This window comes from Echinops telfairi, unplaced genomic scaffold, assembly GCF_000313985.2.
Source record: "Echinops telfairi isolate 266 unplaced genomic scaffold, ASM31398v2 ScPeMD7_23;HRSCAF=83, whole genome shotgun sequence".
Taxonomy (NCBI): Eukaryota; Metazoa; Chordata; class Mammalia; order Afrosoricida; family Tenrecidae; genus Echinops; species Echinops telfairi.
In genome coordinates this window covers 33,112,823-33,127,364 of record NW_022103920.1, presented here as the reverse complement: position 1 = coordinate 33,127,364, position 14,542 = coordinate 33,112,823, and the positions used below count along the sequence as shown (strand labels likewise).

Sequence of the window (14,542 nt, the reverse complement as noted above, 5' to 3'; positions counted from 1 at the left end):
TACAAAGACAAGGATCACATGTGTGCTGAATTTTCTGGATTAGACTCTGTGGTTTCAGGCTCTATGGTAATACAACCTGGGTAATAGATGATGTAAAGCACAGCAGAACCTCGAAGCCTCAGGCGCCCTCAGCTGCTATTAGCACTCAGCATTGACTGTCCCAAGACTCTTGCCCTGTGACTCAGTCTGTATTCTCGCTTTTTGCTGTTTTATTTTTCTCTAGTATTTTATTGTATTTTTGTTGGAAGCTTACACAGCAAATTAGGATCCCCATTAAGCATCTCTATACAGGATTCTCCATGGCATTGGGTACAGGTTGTGCAGTGTGTCCCCATTTTTCTTAGTTTCACTTGGTGGTTTCATTTCCATTCCTCTGGCTCCCCTGCTTCCCCCACCCCCACCTTCTCATCTTTGGTTTAATGTAAGTTGACCTTTGGTCTCCTTGATTTTTTTTTCCCCTTGATTTTTTAAAGAAGCACAATGCACAGGTGATACCGCTTATTTTATAGTCTAATCTGAGGGTCTCCCGATGTGGTTTCAGTAGAGTTTGAAGGGTACCTCAGGGTGATAGTTTGGGGGTTCTTCTGGTCCCTGGGTTCCCACACTTGGCTGATCATTGGAGTCAGTCACCTGGGATCTGGTGGAAACTACAGCTCCCGGGGCTCTAGTTGCAACCTAATGAGTTAAAATCTCTACAGGGAGGAGCTCAGGGATCAATCACTGTGTTTCTAATGATCACTCAGGTGATTCTAAAGATCAGCCAGGTGTGAGAACCTAGCTCTTATCAGTTCAGTAAGTTTGGTCTGTCTTAAGAATTTGAGTTTTGGTCTACATTTTTCTCCCATGTGCTCTGGGACCATATAGTGTGCTGGGTCAGAATAGTAAGTAGTGGTATGTAGCCTGACACCATCAGTTTTTCTGGTCTCAGGAGAGATGAGGCCCTGATGCTTGTGGGGGGACCCTCTTCTATCTTGTCGAGTCCTGAGCACTGGTTTCTTCCTTGAGTTTTTGGTTTCTATTAGTTTCTCAGCTACATGGCCACTTGTTTTTCTTCAAGCCTTTAAGCCCTCATGCGCTGTATCTTTTTATAGCCAGGCCCTATCATCGTTCTTCACCGCATATGCTTATGCATCCATTTATCTTCAGTGATTGTGTCAGGGAAGGTGAGGATCACAGAGTGCTGGGTTATTAGAACAAAGTGTTCTTGTGTTGAGGAAGTCCTTGAGTGGAAGCCCAATGTATATAAATATATATACATAGATCTATTTCCTTTTCCTTATATATAAATGTATTTACATATGTACATGCCTGTGTTTAGACCTCCTGGTGGTCTCTTGTGGTTCTTATATTTCCTTTTACTTTCCTCTTGTCCCACTGTCATGTTTGGTCTTCATTTGGGTTTTGGTAATTTCCTCTTGCCTATGCTGCACTTGATCAATCACCAGGCCTTCCTCACCATCGATTTTAGATTTCTTGTTCCCATGTCCCTGGGTTTTGTAGCACCCCCTTTGGTCCTGTTGTTTTTTCCTCGGGCATGCAGAGACAGTGTTAAGCACAAGAACAAGACAAAGTAAAACATAACAAAAGAAAACAACAAAACCAACAGCAAAAAAAAAAACAAAAAAGAAAAACCTATAAATACTTCTAGTTCTGTCTGTTGACCTTTAAGAGTGTTTTCCAGTAGAGTCTGATGGGGTGCCACACCCTGGCCCCAATGTCTATTTTTGGGATTCCTCAGGGACTTCATTGCTTTGTTCCCCTTGCTGCTATGTTGCACGCCCTTAGTGTGTCACCCCCATGTGGTGTGGTCAGAACGGGCACAGTTCTGTCTCCTGTGGAGCTGGCCGTATGGCCCTCTCCATGCATTGGCTACTCTGCATAGGATCTTTTTAGGCCATTTTAGTACCACTTACAATTTTGGTTCTTCTTTTAATGGCTAGGAACGGGATTTTCCAACAGAAACTGTTAAATTTGGTCCTGAACGCATGTATATTGATTGCTGGGTCAAAAAACATACCTATGACACCTTCAAGGAGGTTCTTGGCTCCGGGATGCAGTACCACTTGCAGGTAAGTGGGTGACCTGGTATCCTTTTTATAAATCTACTTTTAAAATTGGGAGCAATGTTGAATGCAATTAGCTCTTGAAAGTATTTAAATATCCAGAATGCTTTCAACTTCATATAAAGGAGTAAATTTCTTTTTGAAAGTTAAAATTGTTGAATGATTATGAAGCTTTTATTATATTGTATCAGAGTTTATGGAGTAGCTTTTATTTAAGCCTCAGCTATTGAAATTTTGTATAAATCGCATATTTATTTGGCATAGCTTCTTTGCATTCAAAGCATGGGTAAGCAAGTTTGATCTCATCTTTAGGAATATGAAATGTGGCCTAACTATTTCTTAGAGGTTCCGTGTAAGTTTTCTTAACCATATTCAGTTTATGTAGTAAAGAGCCGGTAATACTTAATACTGAGCCGTCTCTCATCTTTTGTCAGTCAAATGAATTTCTTCGCAATGTATTTGAACTGGGACCCCCAGTGATGCTGGATGCTGCAACTCTTAAAACGATGAAGATTTCTCGTTTTGAAAGGGTAGGTTTTGGTTTAACAAGACAAAACACTGATACGAAAGCCATATTTAATGTCATTTATGTAGGTAAAAACATAATATTTGATAAATTGTCTTAAATATGCATTTTTCATTACTAAATGTTTGATAAAGGAATATCCAGTAAAAACTTCTTTCATTTATTGACAAATATAACAAAATAGGAGCTTAGCTGATATTTCAGACATGAGACTTTTTGTATTCTATTTCACTAATAAGAATAAAAAAGAATGATGACCCAGTAAAAAAGCTAATATTTTACAGGAAGATATGTAGTGACACCAGTCTGTGTGTGGAGCTTTAGTTTTTCCTGAATCTCTTCACACGAGTACTGGCTACTGCTGCTTACCTATTTTTAATAAAATCTTTTTACCCCAAATCCTACACAATAAAATAGGAATTTTTATTTATTTATTCTGTGGTATGATTTTTGTTTTAAAAAGAAAAGACGGTGCTTTTTTTTAAATACCAGACACAGGCCCACTTTGTATAGTGGCCCTATAGGACAGGGGAGACTGCCCTGGTGAGTTTCTGAGACTGTCTCTCTTCACGGGAGTGTAAAGCCCGGTCTTTCTCCCTATAAAGTACCAGAATCATTTAATAAAAGAGGAAACTGAAATATGTGCTCCGAGTTTGAAACATTCAATACAAGCTACCATTATATGCTTGCCTGGCATTTTGAAAACCCTTCATTACATTTGCACACACACCTATACATACAGGTAGTCCCCCACTGCCATCCCCATTGAGGACAGGGCTTTTATTCTGCCAAAGTTTGTTCTGATGTAAGGTGGCAAATACCTCTGTTTGTGTTTATTATTACTGCGTTTTATCATCAGTAAATCTGATTTTTATATGCCTTTGAGGGTTGTGACATTATATGTAAACTCACCGAAAAGATAATAGAAGTTCCCCTTCATATGTCCACTATGTGTGTGATTTCTGAGTCCGAATTGACTGATGGCAAAGAGTTTTAGTTTATGTAGTGGACACTAAGATGTGAAAAAGATGATTGTTCAGTGAGGTTTGCTGTAATTCTAATATATTGCAAGTCTGGACTTAGCCATCTTATTAAGATAAAATCTCATGTACCCTAAAATTAGCCGTTTTTAACTGACTTGTGGCATTCAGTTTTTTCACCGTGTTTGCAGCCATCCCCTCTGCTTAGTCCCAGCAGTGCTCATCGGCTCAAGGAAGCCTGTGCCCGTGCCACAGTCCCACAGTCCCCTTCCGCCCCCAGGCTCTGAGCGTCTGTTTTCTTTCTGGCTCCAGCGTACCTGGTTTTATCTATCCATGCATCAGCTGGGGGAGGCTCGGAATGCTTTTACCTTTTGGCTACTATAAATAGTGCTGTAATGAGCATTCCTGTCCAAGTATCCGTTTGAATCCCTGTTTTCAAGTTTGGGGTAATACCTAGGACTGGAATTGCTGAATCATAAAATAACTCTGGTTTAGCTTTTGAGGAACCATCAAACTATTTTTCCCAGTGGCCAAATCATTGTACATACTTGCCCAAAATACACAAGGGTTACAATTTTTCCACAGTATCAACCAACACTTAAATTTTCCTTTAAAAAAAATTTTTTTTTCCCTTTAAAAAAAATTATAGCCCTCCAGATAATATGAAGAATGTGTTTAATTATGTTTATAAAAATATTTGTATTTAATATTTTTATGGGACAATAATTTATTCTTGGGTATTAATTTTTTAAATTAAAAATTTGTAATTGTTTTTCTCAAGGGTTTTTTGAAAATCATTTTATTGGGGGCTTGTACAATTCTTATCACAATCCATACATCCATTGTGTCATGCACATTTGTACATTTGTTGCCATCATCATTCTCAATACATTTGTTTAGTTATTTCTTGCAAGAAATCTTTGGCATGGAAATAGAGGGTGGTGGGAATAAGACTTTATGATATGTATGGCCAAGGTAGCTTCCAAAATGATTCTGTCATTTCTAATTTCTAGAAGTGAATGACGGCACATAACTATTACACAGGTTTGAAAATGGTTGGACTTTATAATTTAAATTTTTTAATAAATAGGCAGAAAAATGATGCCTTTCTGCTCTTTTTACCGACAACAGTTGGACTCCTCCCCTCCCCAGCATTGGATTATAATTTTTTTCTGCTATCAGATTATGTGCTTTTTCCTCTTGCTCACTTTTCTGGTTGCAATTTTCATGGTGGTTTACACATTTGATTCTTTTAATATGGAGTAATCATTGACTTTATGGTATAATTGTCTCACTCCTTTAGTGTATGTTGTCTGTGTGAACACATGTACTTTCTAAATGTTTTTATAGGGTCAAACGTGTTTTGTTTCTTGCCTTTGTGACCCTTCACCCCTCCCCTCCTATTTTATAAAGATTTGTAAGTCTTTTCTTGACCCATAATTGCCTTCTTTTTCTTCATTTCAGCATTTGTATAACTCTGCAGCCTTCAAAGCCCGAACAAAAGCTCGGAGCAAATGTCGAGATAAGAGAGCAGACGTTGGAGAATTCTTCTAGATTTTCAGCATTTGAAGACTACGTTCTGATTTTCAAATTTTTTTGTAATTTTTAATGTATTTAACATAAAAATGTAGGGAGTTTTTAATGGGGAGGATGTGTCCACATAGATAATATTTTTAGTCAGGGATTATATATTTATAATTTAATGTACAGTATTAAAAATGATGAGTTCTGATTATTGATTTTTTTCTGTAAATAGGAATGAAGTGTTTGTAATGTTTAGTCATACTCTACTTGTGAAGAGAGAAAGAATAGGGTTTTTCACTTGATTCATGATGAGAAAAACTTACACAAGGTTAAATATCTTATACTGTGGTTTCAAAAGTGTTGATTGGTTCTAATGATAAGTACAAGAAATAAACAGGATCTTCACAAACAACAATTCTTGATACAATTTTGGGGAGCTAATTCCTCTGGAAAAACTGATGATCTTTTTAATGTAAATCAGCTATTTCAGTTTTATCTCCCGGACGAGCCAATGGAATTGGCCGTATCACGAAACCCTAGCAGTTGTGCCTGAAAGGCTGTTCAGTCTGACTGTGGGCGTTCACGGTTACCGTGCGCCGGGAAGGTTGCTAACCCCGCACGTCAGAGGAGTGACACTGATTTCATCTGCTGTACTGTATCTTTTACACTGAAATAAAGGTCTTTTCATGCCAGACATGCATCTTTATTAGCAGAGAAGAAGTTTTGGTTTTAAGTATGGGATTCAGAGTGACCTAGCCTGGTGAAACATTTTAATTGTTTACTTGAGAAGATGAAGAAAATGTAGCAATATATAACTGTTGACATTAAGAAATATTGTTGCTTTGTTCCCGATAGGATTTTTTCTGGTTTTGTTTTAAGGAAAATAGGAAGCATGTTGATAGGACATGAAGATTTGTTGCCAAATCTTGGAAAACCATTAGATTAAAATTGCATAGCATAAGTAACACATGCTGTCTCGAACATCTAGAATTTTCATTGTTCCTTGTACTACGGAGAACAGTATTGTGAGGGCTGGGAAGCCTTCACACCATAGACAGAGATACCCAAATAACCTAGAGTACTTCATGCCAGCAAGTGTCCTTCCATTTCTTTGCGACATCCTAACGGCGGACTGGGAGGAGGAGGGGCATATAAGTCTGATGTGCCACCTAGTTGAAAATTATTAGCTGCTTAGTCCCCGCTGTTGATGGGAGTGTGAGTTCTAACCCTTAGATCGTGTCGTTAGGTGCCTTATGTACAACCGAACAAAACACTGCCCTTTCCTGACCATTGTTTGAGCCCATTGTTGCATCCCTGCATTTACCCATCTCATTGAGGGGCTCTCTCTCCACTCCTACTAAGCACAATGTCCTTTTCTCCAGGCCCTGGCTTCCAGATAGCATGTCCAAAGTATGTGAGATAAAGTCTCATGCCTCTAAGCGTTCCGGCTATTCGAAGAGCTCTCTGCCAGTGGTCCCTGGTATATGCAGCATGCCTAAGCAGCATGTGCCTTCATTCGAGTGCATCAGTTATTCGGCCCTACTCATTCTGTCGCATTCACATGCATGTGAGGCAATTGAAATCAGTATGGCTTGAGTTAGATGCACCTTAGTCCTCAGAAGAACATGCTTGAGAGGCCTTTTGCAGCAGAGTTGCCCAGTACAGAGCTTGAAATCTGGGCTGCTGTTCCGATGAGTTTTGACGGGAGTGTTCAATTGTTTTCTCTGCTTAACATATCTGTTGGTCCAGTTGTGGGGATTTTTATTTTCTTTATAGTGACATCCGTAATAAAGGGTTTAGAGTCTGATTTTCATCAGTGCGTCAAGCCCTTGTTTGTAGCAAGCAAGGTTGTGTGTGTTATTACAGGTGGTTTTCAACTGCTGAGCTCTGGGATTCCAACTTCCAGTTGCTTCTTGATTGCATGTTTGTTCACTTTCAGACTGAAGAACGTGGTAGAATTCGATTTCTTTTTCACTGCCTTTAGCGGTTGGTGTACAAATTTGAATAATAGGTGCATTAACTGAAGTTTTTAATATCCTATAACAACATTGTACTTCATGATTTTGAAATTGCTTCTTGACAATGAAAACAAAATTCCTCTTCAATTTTGTTATTTGCAGCACAGTCAAGTGCTGGTCTAATACACAACAGCCAGTATCAATCCATTTGGCTAATGCATGGGATACTGATTTATGTGTGTTTGATTTTAATTTCTGATGACTTCCAGTTTTCCTAGATTCATAGTTCATGCATTCCATGTTCCCAGTTACTAAAGGACATTGCAGCTGTTCTCATTTTAAGTCATGCTTCAGCGGCACGTGAAAGTCCAGAGAGCTTTACGCCATCTATGTAATTAAGTAGGTCAGCTATTTTGAGGCGGTAGCTCTTGCCCAGTCGGATCTTGAGTGCTTTAACCTGTATGGCTCACCTCAGCACTATACCAGGCGATGGTCCATGGCTCATAACATTTTAAAGAGGCCAATTCCTCAGGCGTGGACTTCCTGTTCCCTCTTCCAAGTCTGTCTGAGTCTAAAAACTCCTGGAACCTGTCCAACATGGGTGACCCTGTTGCTGCTTGAAATCGTGGTGACAGCTTCCAGCATCAGCGCCACAAGCAAGCCACAATCGTACTGACAAGTTGTATCCACTCAGCTATAGTGGAATGGAAATCGGATCTGGAATCTCTAATATGGGCTTCTATGTTCCCATGTCTTTCATACTGCAAATAGAACCATGAAAAAATTGTAAAGCATTAAACTAAAATTGTTTTCATGTCTGTATACATATTTCAAAATTTCTAATTAAAGCGTTATATACATAATTTACTTATGCTTTTAATGCTCACAAGATTTGTGATTTACATCCTCAGAATATGGTAGCAATGGGTCAGAATTGACTCAGTGGCAGTGGGTTTTCAGGCCTACTAAAGTTATGTTTCCATCCTCATTTTCATCCCAGGAAGCATTCAGGTCCTTTTTCTTACGCCCGGCATCTTGGGTTCAGGCTTCTGAGAAAATATGCTATATTGCTGTTTCTTAACTATTTCTAGGTATTTTGTCAAGCCTCATGTTTTGATAGGTATGAGCTACGTTTGTGTGGATTTCCTTTTCTTACCCAGGATAATTCTATATCATTTATTTCTTTCCTTAAATCACTGTACCTTACATTATCGACTGCTTGTGTCCTCAAATTGATGCTGACTTACAGAGACCTACAGAACTGCCGCTTCCCACCACCTTGTCCCTGGAGTTAATGATCTGCTTGGTTTTTGTACACATTTCTCATGATTTCCAAACAACCCCAAATCACTTGTAAGAGCCGCTTGTGGTTTTTACATGGTCAAAGCCTAGTGGGATACTTAGTCCTCCTCGGTCAAGGCTCTTTTTCGATCCAAGTATACAGTTGCTTTCCACCATCAGGAAAGCCTGGGATTTATTTTCTCTCACGTTTCCTGGTTGTAGTGCCTTCATTAGGAGCCCAGTGGCCTAGTCAGCCTACTAACCTCAAGGTCAGCAGCTCAAAACCACTAGCCATCTCTGCAGGAGAACATCTTGAAAACTCAGAGGGGTACTTCCACTCTCCCCTAAAGGGAAGTGTTGAGTCGGTAGAGTGCTTTCATTAGTTACTTGTTAAAGTGGAGGTCCATTATTTTGAGACTCTGAGCGGTAGTTTGGAATGGTATCAAATTCTAGAGAGGAAAATAAAGTTCAGACTATTGAAGGCATTGCTCCATTGTTTTCTAATTAGCAAAGTATTGTCAGATGTCTGGTACACATTTATTACGGATTTATTTAGTGCAGGGGTCCTCAAACTTTTTAAACGGGGCCAGTTCACTGCCCCTCAGACCTGTTGGAGGGCCTGACTATAGTTTAAAAAAAACATGAATAAATTCCAATGCATACTGCACATATCTTATTTTGAAGTGAATAAACAATGGGGCAAAAACACCCAGCCAGCCAGATAAATGTCCTCGGCGGCCCGCATGTGGCCCATGGGCCATAGTTTGAGAATGCCTGATTTTGTGGATTGTCCTCTGGAAGATCCTAGATTCTCTTTATCTCTGCTATTTCAAAATGGCAGGATTGTTTGACAAGGAGTAGGCATTATTTTCAGGATAAAGCTATAAATAGGCTTAATGTAAGGGGTTCAGGCATGGTGGGTTATACATTGGGGTGCTGACAGTTCAAATCTACCAGACAGTCCTGGAAAGAGGAGACTGTCTATCCTCAAAGTTGTACAGCCCCAGAAACCCTGTACAAGGGTCACTGATTCAGAGTCAACTAGAAGGCCATGATCTGGTTGGAGGCTTTTTTTTTTTTTTAATCATTTTATTGGGGGCTCATACGACTTTTCACAATCCATATATACATCCATTGTCTCAAGCACATTTGTACATTGGTTGCCATCAATTTTCAAAGCATTTTCTTTCTGCTTGAGCCCTTGGTATCAGTCCTCATTTTTCCCCTCCCTCCCTTCTTCCCTCCATCCCTCATAATTTATAAATTATTATTTTTTCATGTCTTGCACTGTCCGATGTCTCTCTTTACCCCCTTGTCTGTTGTCCATTCCCCTGGGAGGGGGTTATATGTAGATCATTGTAATCGGTTGCCCCTTTCTCCCCCACCTTCCCCTTAACTTGGTGTGGCTACTCAATATTGGTCCTGAGGGGTTTATCTGTCCTATATTCCCTGTGTTTCCAGCTCTTATCTTTACTCATGTACATGCTCTGGTCTAACCAGATTTGTAAGGTAGAATTAGGGTCATGATAGTGGGGAGGAGGAAGCATTGAAGAACCAGAGGAAAGTTGTCTATATTTCATCGGTGCTGTATTGCACCCTGACTGCCCAGTCTTCTCCCCACAACCCTTCTGTAAGGGGATATCCAATGGCTTACAGATCGACTTTGGGCCTCCACTCTGCATTCCCCTCTCCTCCCCCATTCACATTATGATTTTTTTTGCTCTGGGTCTTTGATGCCTGATACCTGATCACATTGCCACCTCATGATCACACAGGCTGGTGTACTTCTTCTATGTGGGCTTTGTTGTTTCTCAGCTAGATGGCCACTTGTTTATCTTCAATCCTTTAAGAAACCCAGACACTATATCTTTTGATAGCCAGGCACCATCAGCTTTCTTCACCATATTTGCTTATGCACCCTCTTTGTCTTCAGCGATCGTGTCAGGAAGGTGAGCATCTCAGAGTGCTGGATTATTAGAACAAGTGTTCTTGTGTTGAGGAAGTACTTGAGTAGAGGCCCAATGTCCATCTGCTTCCTTAATACTAAATCTATAAATATATGTACATAGATCTATTTCCCCATCATATAAAAATATATTTATATATGTACATGCTTGTATTTCAACCGCTATAAATGCCCTTTGCCTCCTACTTCTTTCCTTTTACTTTCCTCTTGTTCCGTGGCTCATCTTTAACTTTCTTGCTTCATCCAGAGTGACTTTTTTGCCCTCATTGTCTTAAGATGTACACAGTATTTGAGTATGGCAGGATAAGGCTTTCCTAACCAGATTTTTAAGTTTGAGGATCTTGAGAGATAGACTTCATTTACAGCATTGAGCCTGTTTTATTTTTTCCTTCCTTTTCTTTCTAGAATATTTCCCAAACACAATTCCAATGTTTCTCCTGTATTTTATTTTGGCTCCTATTACATTTGCTCCACTTTTCACGGCTGCCTCCCAGGTCCCGAGTCTGAATTCCACAAGCACCATCAGCACCTTCATCATGGGGAGTCCTGCAGGTAGGGCTGGTACAGGAGTGGGATCTTTCTTAGTGTGGTTCCCTCCTGTTTTAATTCTTGTGCTTTTGCAATGCTTACTTCTGTCTTTTTACTTGGGTGCTTGGAGGGAGAAAAGATAAATAGACAACTCTAGAATTGGCACATAGTAAGTTTATTGATGGTTGAAATCAGTGGGGAATTGCTAGACAAGGCTTATAGGGGACTCTATTAAGAATGCTTGAGCTATTTTTAAAAGTTGTGAATAGTGTGTGCTAGACCAGTTGTTTCTTGCTTGATCCTTTGCTAATCTCACTGGTTAAGGAATTTTCAATGGTCCCTGCCTAGTTATTTTGAGGCTCAAGCATTGGTTTTGAAGCAACCAACATCTGCGACTCCCGTCTGACAGCATTTAGTGAGTTTTCTGGTAGCTGGATCCAGATAAAATGAGATACTTGCGTATGTAAGAGATACTGGAAAATATCCCTGGGCAGTAAGATTACAGGAGAAAAGAATCCGTAGTAAATGCCAAAGAATGAGACATTTCTTTACCACGTATAGATTTTATTAATGGGGTATTTAAAAAAAAATAAAATTGACCATGACAATTACGAGCTAGCACAGGTATTTTCACTTTACAGAGTACTTTGGCAGAGCTCCTTAATGTATCATGGACTTCAGAGAAAACAGCACTTACTTTGTCTTCCTGCATGCCTCGGTCTTTGGGTACCAATGAGGCTTAAGAAAAGGGCATTCTTTTTCCCCTAAAGCACAATAAGGTCCGCACTGAATGGCAATGTAAAGGGGATGTGAGGCAAACATCTAACTGATGAGAAAAATATGCCAAAGATGAGCCATGCCCATTTAGTCATGGTGGTTGCCTGGGAGGACGCTAAAAGGCTGCATCTCAGTTTACAGCCCCAACCCTGGACGTCCTGCTGGCACAAGTGGTCCCAGCGCCCCCGGATCCCAGGCTGGTGGGATTCCAGATGATCTTCACCCTGTAGATTCCCTTGCGTACACCAGAGGGCAGGAGCTCCCTGCTGTGTGCTCCGGGAACCACCCAGGAGAAAGATGGTGGTTTTGCGAGAGGAGAGCAGTCCCAATCCTCACAGAAGGAAAGCCTTTGAGAAGGAAGTTGGTGAGAACAGAGCACTTCTGAGCTGCAGCCACGCCATCTCCCCACTCACAGGCAGAAGCTCCGAGACACCGCTGGGCATGGCGGACATCTAATTGGGATGTCACTACCTCTCACTCTGTCTCTGTTGACTGCTGTTTCGTGCTTGTTCGCTGGAGTCCCGGGCAAGTTAGTTGCGGGGGCAGTTCCAGGCGGCTTCTGCCTGTTTGTTGCCATGGGATTGATTGGTGCCCAGCGTGTGACGGGCTATTTATATATGGGAGTATAGGATGGCAGAATGACTGGGAAAGAGGAGTCACCTTACACAGTAGCTTTAGCCAAATAAAGGCATGAATCCAGTCCAATGAACTTCATTCGTTACCAACTGAATCTGAGCGTGAGGTTTTTTTTAAAACCGTAGTTGCAGTTTTCACTAAACAACTTTTTAAGTAATACCTTATTACTTAAAAAAATTCGTGTTTGAAATCTTATTCTGCTTGGCGAAAATGAACACTAAATATAGACCAAGGGTTTCACGGTCCTTACAGGAGCACTGGTGCGCTGAAGGAAGGCAGGCAGTTTTCTGGTAGTTGTTCCTGAGCAGTTAGGGGTCTTTTTTTTTTAGTTCCTGGTAACCCTAGCAGTCAAAGTTCACATGTTTGTAAGTAATTTGCATGCTCTGAGACTGGTTGTCAAGGTTGGAAAGTTTTTGTTGCATGTGCTCCGTGCTTTTACCCTTGGATAGAAATTATTCAGACTTGGTTGGGAAATTACTTTCTGAACGTGAAGAGGTGCTGACTTTGAAACGCAATCAAAGAACAAATGACCATGATTCACTCAGCAAAGCTTCCTATTTGTTTTGGCTTAAGCTCTTTTATACAAAGGACTGTTTGGGGGCAAGCAATACTGGTGAGTTATTTCTGTGATTTGATACCAAGTCCCGGTGGGCGGTGGGGGGTGGGGTGGGGGGGAATAAAGGGCAAAGCAATTTTTCCCAGGCAGCTGTCTTTACTTGTCAAAATATTTACTAAGAGGTAGGCAAGGAGTTCTTAAACGACCCAAAGAATCGGTTGTTAGCATTGATCTAAACAGGAGGAACATGAAATCACTTACATATATCAGATCAAAGTACTAGAGAGGGTTCTGCTGAGAGCGTGCTGTTTCGGTCAGTCTTAGCGAATGAACAGATGGAGTGGGTGGGAGGGGCGAAGAGGGGTGATACAGAACTGCTACCAACACTGGCTTCTCCAGCCGGGCGAGCCGCTCCCAGATGTCCTCAGATGGGGGTGCCAAAGATAGTCACAGCTGGGTGTCTGACGGCCGTGGGTCTGAGTTTAGGACCGTGTGATCTTGTATCCTTTAGCAGCAGAGGTATTTGCAGGCTCTTGGTGGTCCCTGGGATTGCCGTGGGATTACAGCCAATTCCCTTTTCTCTGTTAGGTCTTTATTTTCCATCGGCTGGTTGCTGTGGTTCTTTAAAAACCGTATTGGAAGGGCATCTTTTCACTCTGTGACTTCACACCCTGGAAGAGATTGTCTTTCAGACAGAATCTGGGGCTTGCTCTAGGTCGGCTGCGGTTGAACTTCTTTTGAGTTTGGTGGGCCATCGGGTCACCTTTTGAGTAGGTAGCAAGGGGAGTGGTTAGGAGATTTTATTAGCTGCGTTGCTCCTCAGGCAGCTTCCGAAGCTGAGTTTCCTTGCTCGTCCTCTCCTTTGGAAACAGCGACGAAGCCTCAGTACAAGATGTAAGCCATAGTAGTGTTCTGAAAGGTGAGCCAGGCTCAACAGTATGAAGTCAGAGATTCAAACGTGAACCGTACCACAGTCACCAGCCTAAAATAGAAGCCGAGTTTGGCATCCTATCCCAGCATGTGACATCTACAACCTGGCTCCTTGGTCAGATAGTAGTATTTAGGATAATAAAGTACAAAGAGAGGATGAAATACAACATACACGGAGAAGAAGACCATAGAAACCTGTGGTAATACTTTTGAGTCATGGCTTTATTTGCAGATCGTAAGATCGGATTGATCTCTAAGCCCATTTCATGTGCTGCCTCCCCTTTTTATTTGGTCATTTCCAGTGATTCCTTCAGAAACTCTTTACGAAGTGCATTTGGGATCCAGTAATATCATCATGTCAAAGGATATAGTAGGAGCTTATCTCAAATACTCAGAGAACTGTGTACTCTTGTAAATCGAATTTCAGGATAACAGAAATATGCCTCCTTTCATTTGAACTCTGATTGGGGGGGAAATTAGTTGGTCTCTGCCTTTGCTCTCTCTCACTCATTGTAGTTAGGGTTCTGGGATTGTTCTTTTAGAAGCAGCAATGGGTTTTGGAGGAGGCCGGGGGTTACGTATTGGGCTACTAGCCACAGGGTCAGCAGTTCGGAGCCAAGGAGCTGCTCCTCAGGATAAAGATGAGGTTTTTTACCCCCGTAGAGTTGCAGTCTCAGAAACCTACAGGGGCAGTTCTACTGTGTCCTACAGGGTCACTACGAGTCATAATTTGTGATGGGTTTTGGATACTGTTGTGAAATGGATAGTTTTTCATTTTAGATTGCCGTCCAAACTTCAGTAAAATGACTGCCCCCCC

At 41.1% G+C, this 14,542-nt stretch overlaps 1 protein-coding gene across 1 annotated transcript in view; it reads left to right on the top strand.

The window, feature by feature from the left end:
* The window catches only part of IFRD1 (interferon related developmental regulator 1), a 26,921-nt gene extending 21,136 nt beyond the window's left edge, over positions 1 to 5,785 (top strand). The window contains exons 10-12 of the mRNA XM_004702580.2: positions 1,941 to 2,069; positions 2,498 to 2,593; positions 5,034 to 5,785. Coding sequence (XP_004702637.1) covers positions 1,941 to 2,069; positions 2,498 to 2,593; positions 5,034 to 5,123 — 315 coding nt within the window. The 3' untranslated portion in view covers positions 5,124 to 5,785. The remainder of the gene's footprint in view (positions 1 to 1,940; positions 2,070 to 2,497; positions 2,594 to 5,033) is intronic.
* The last annotated feature ends 8,757 nt before the right edge of the window (positions 5,786 to 14,542 follow it).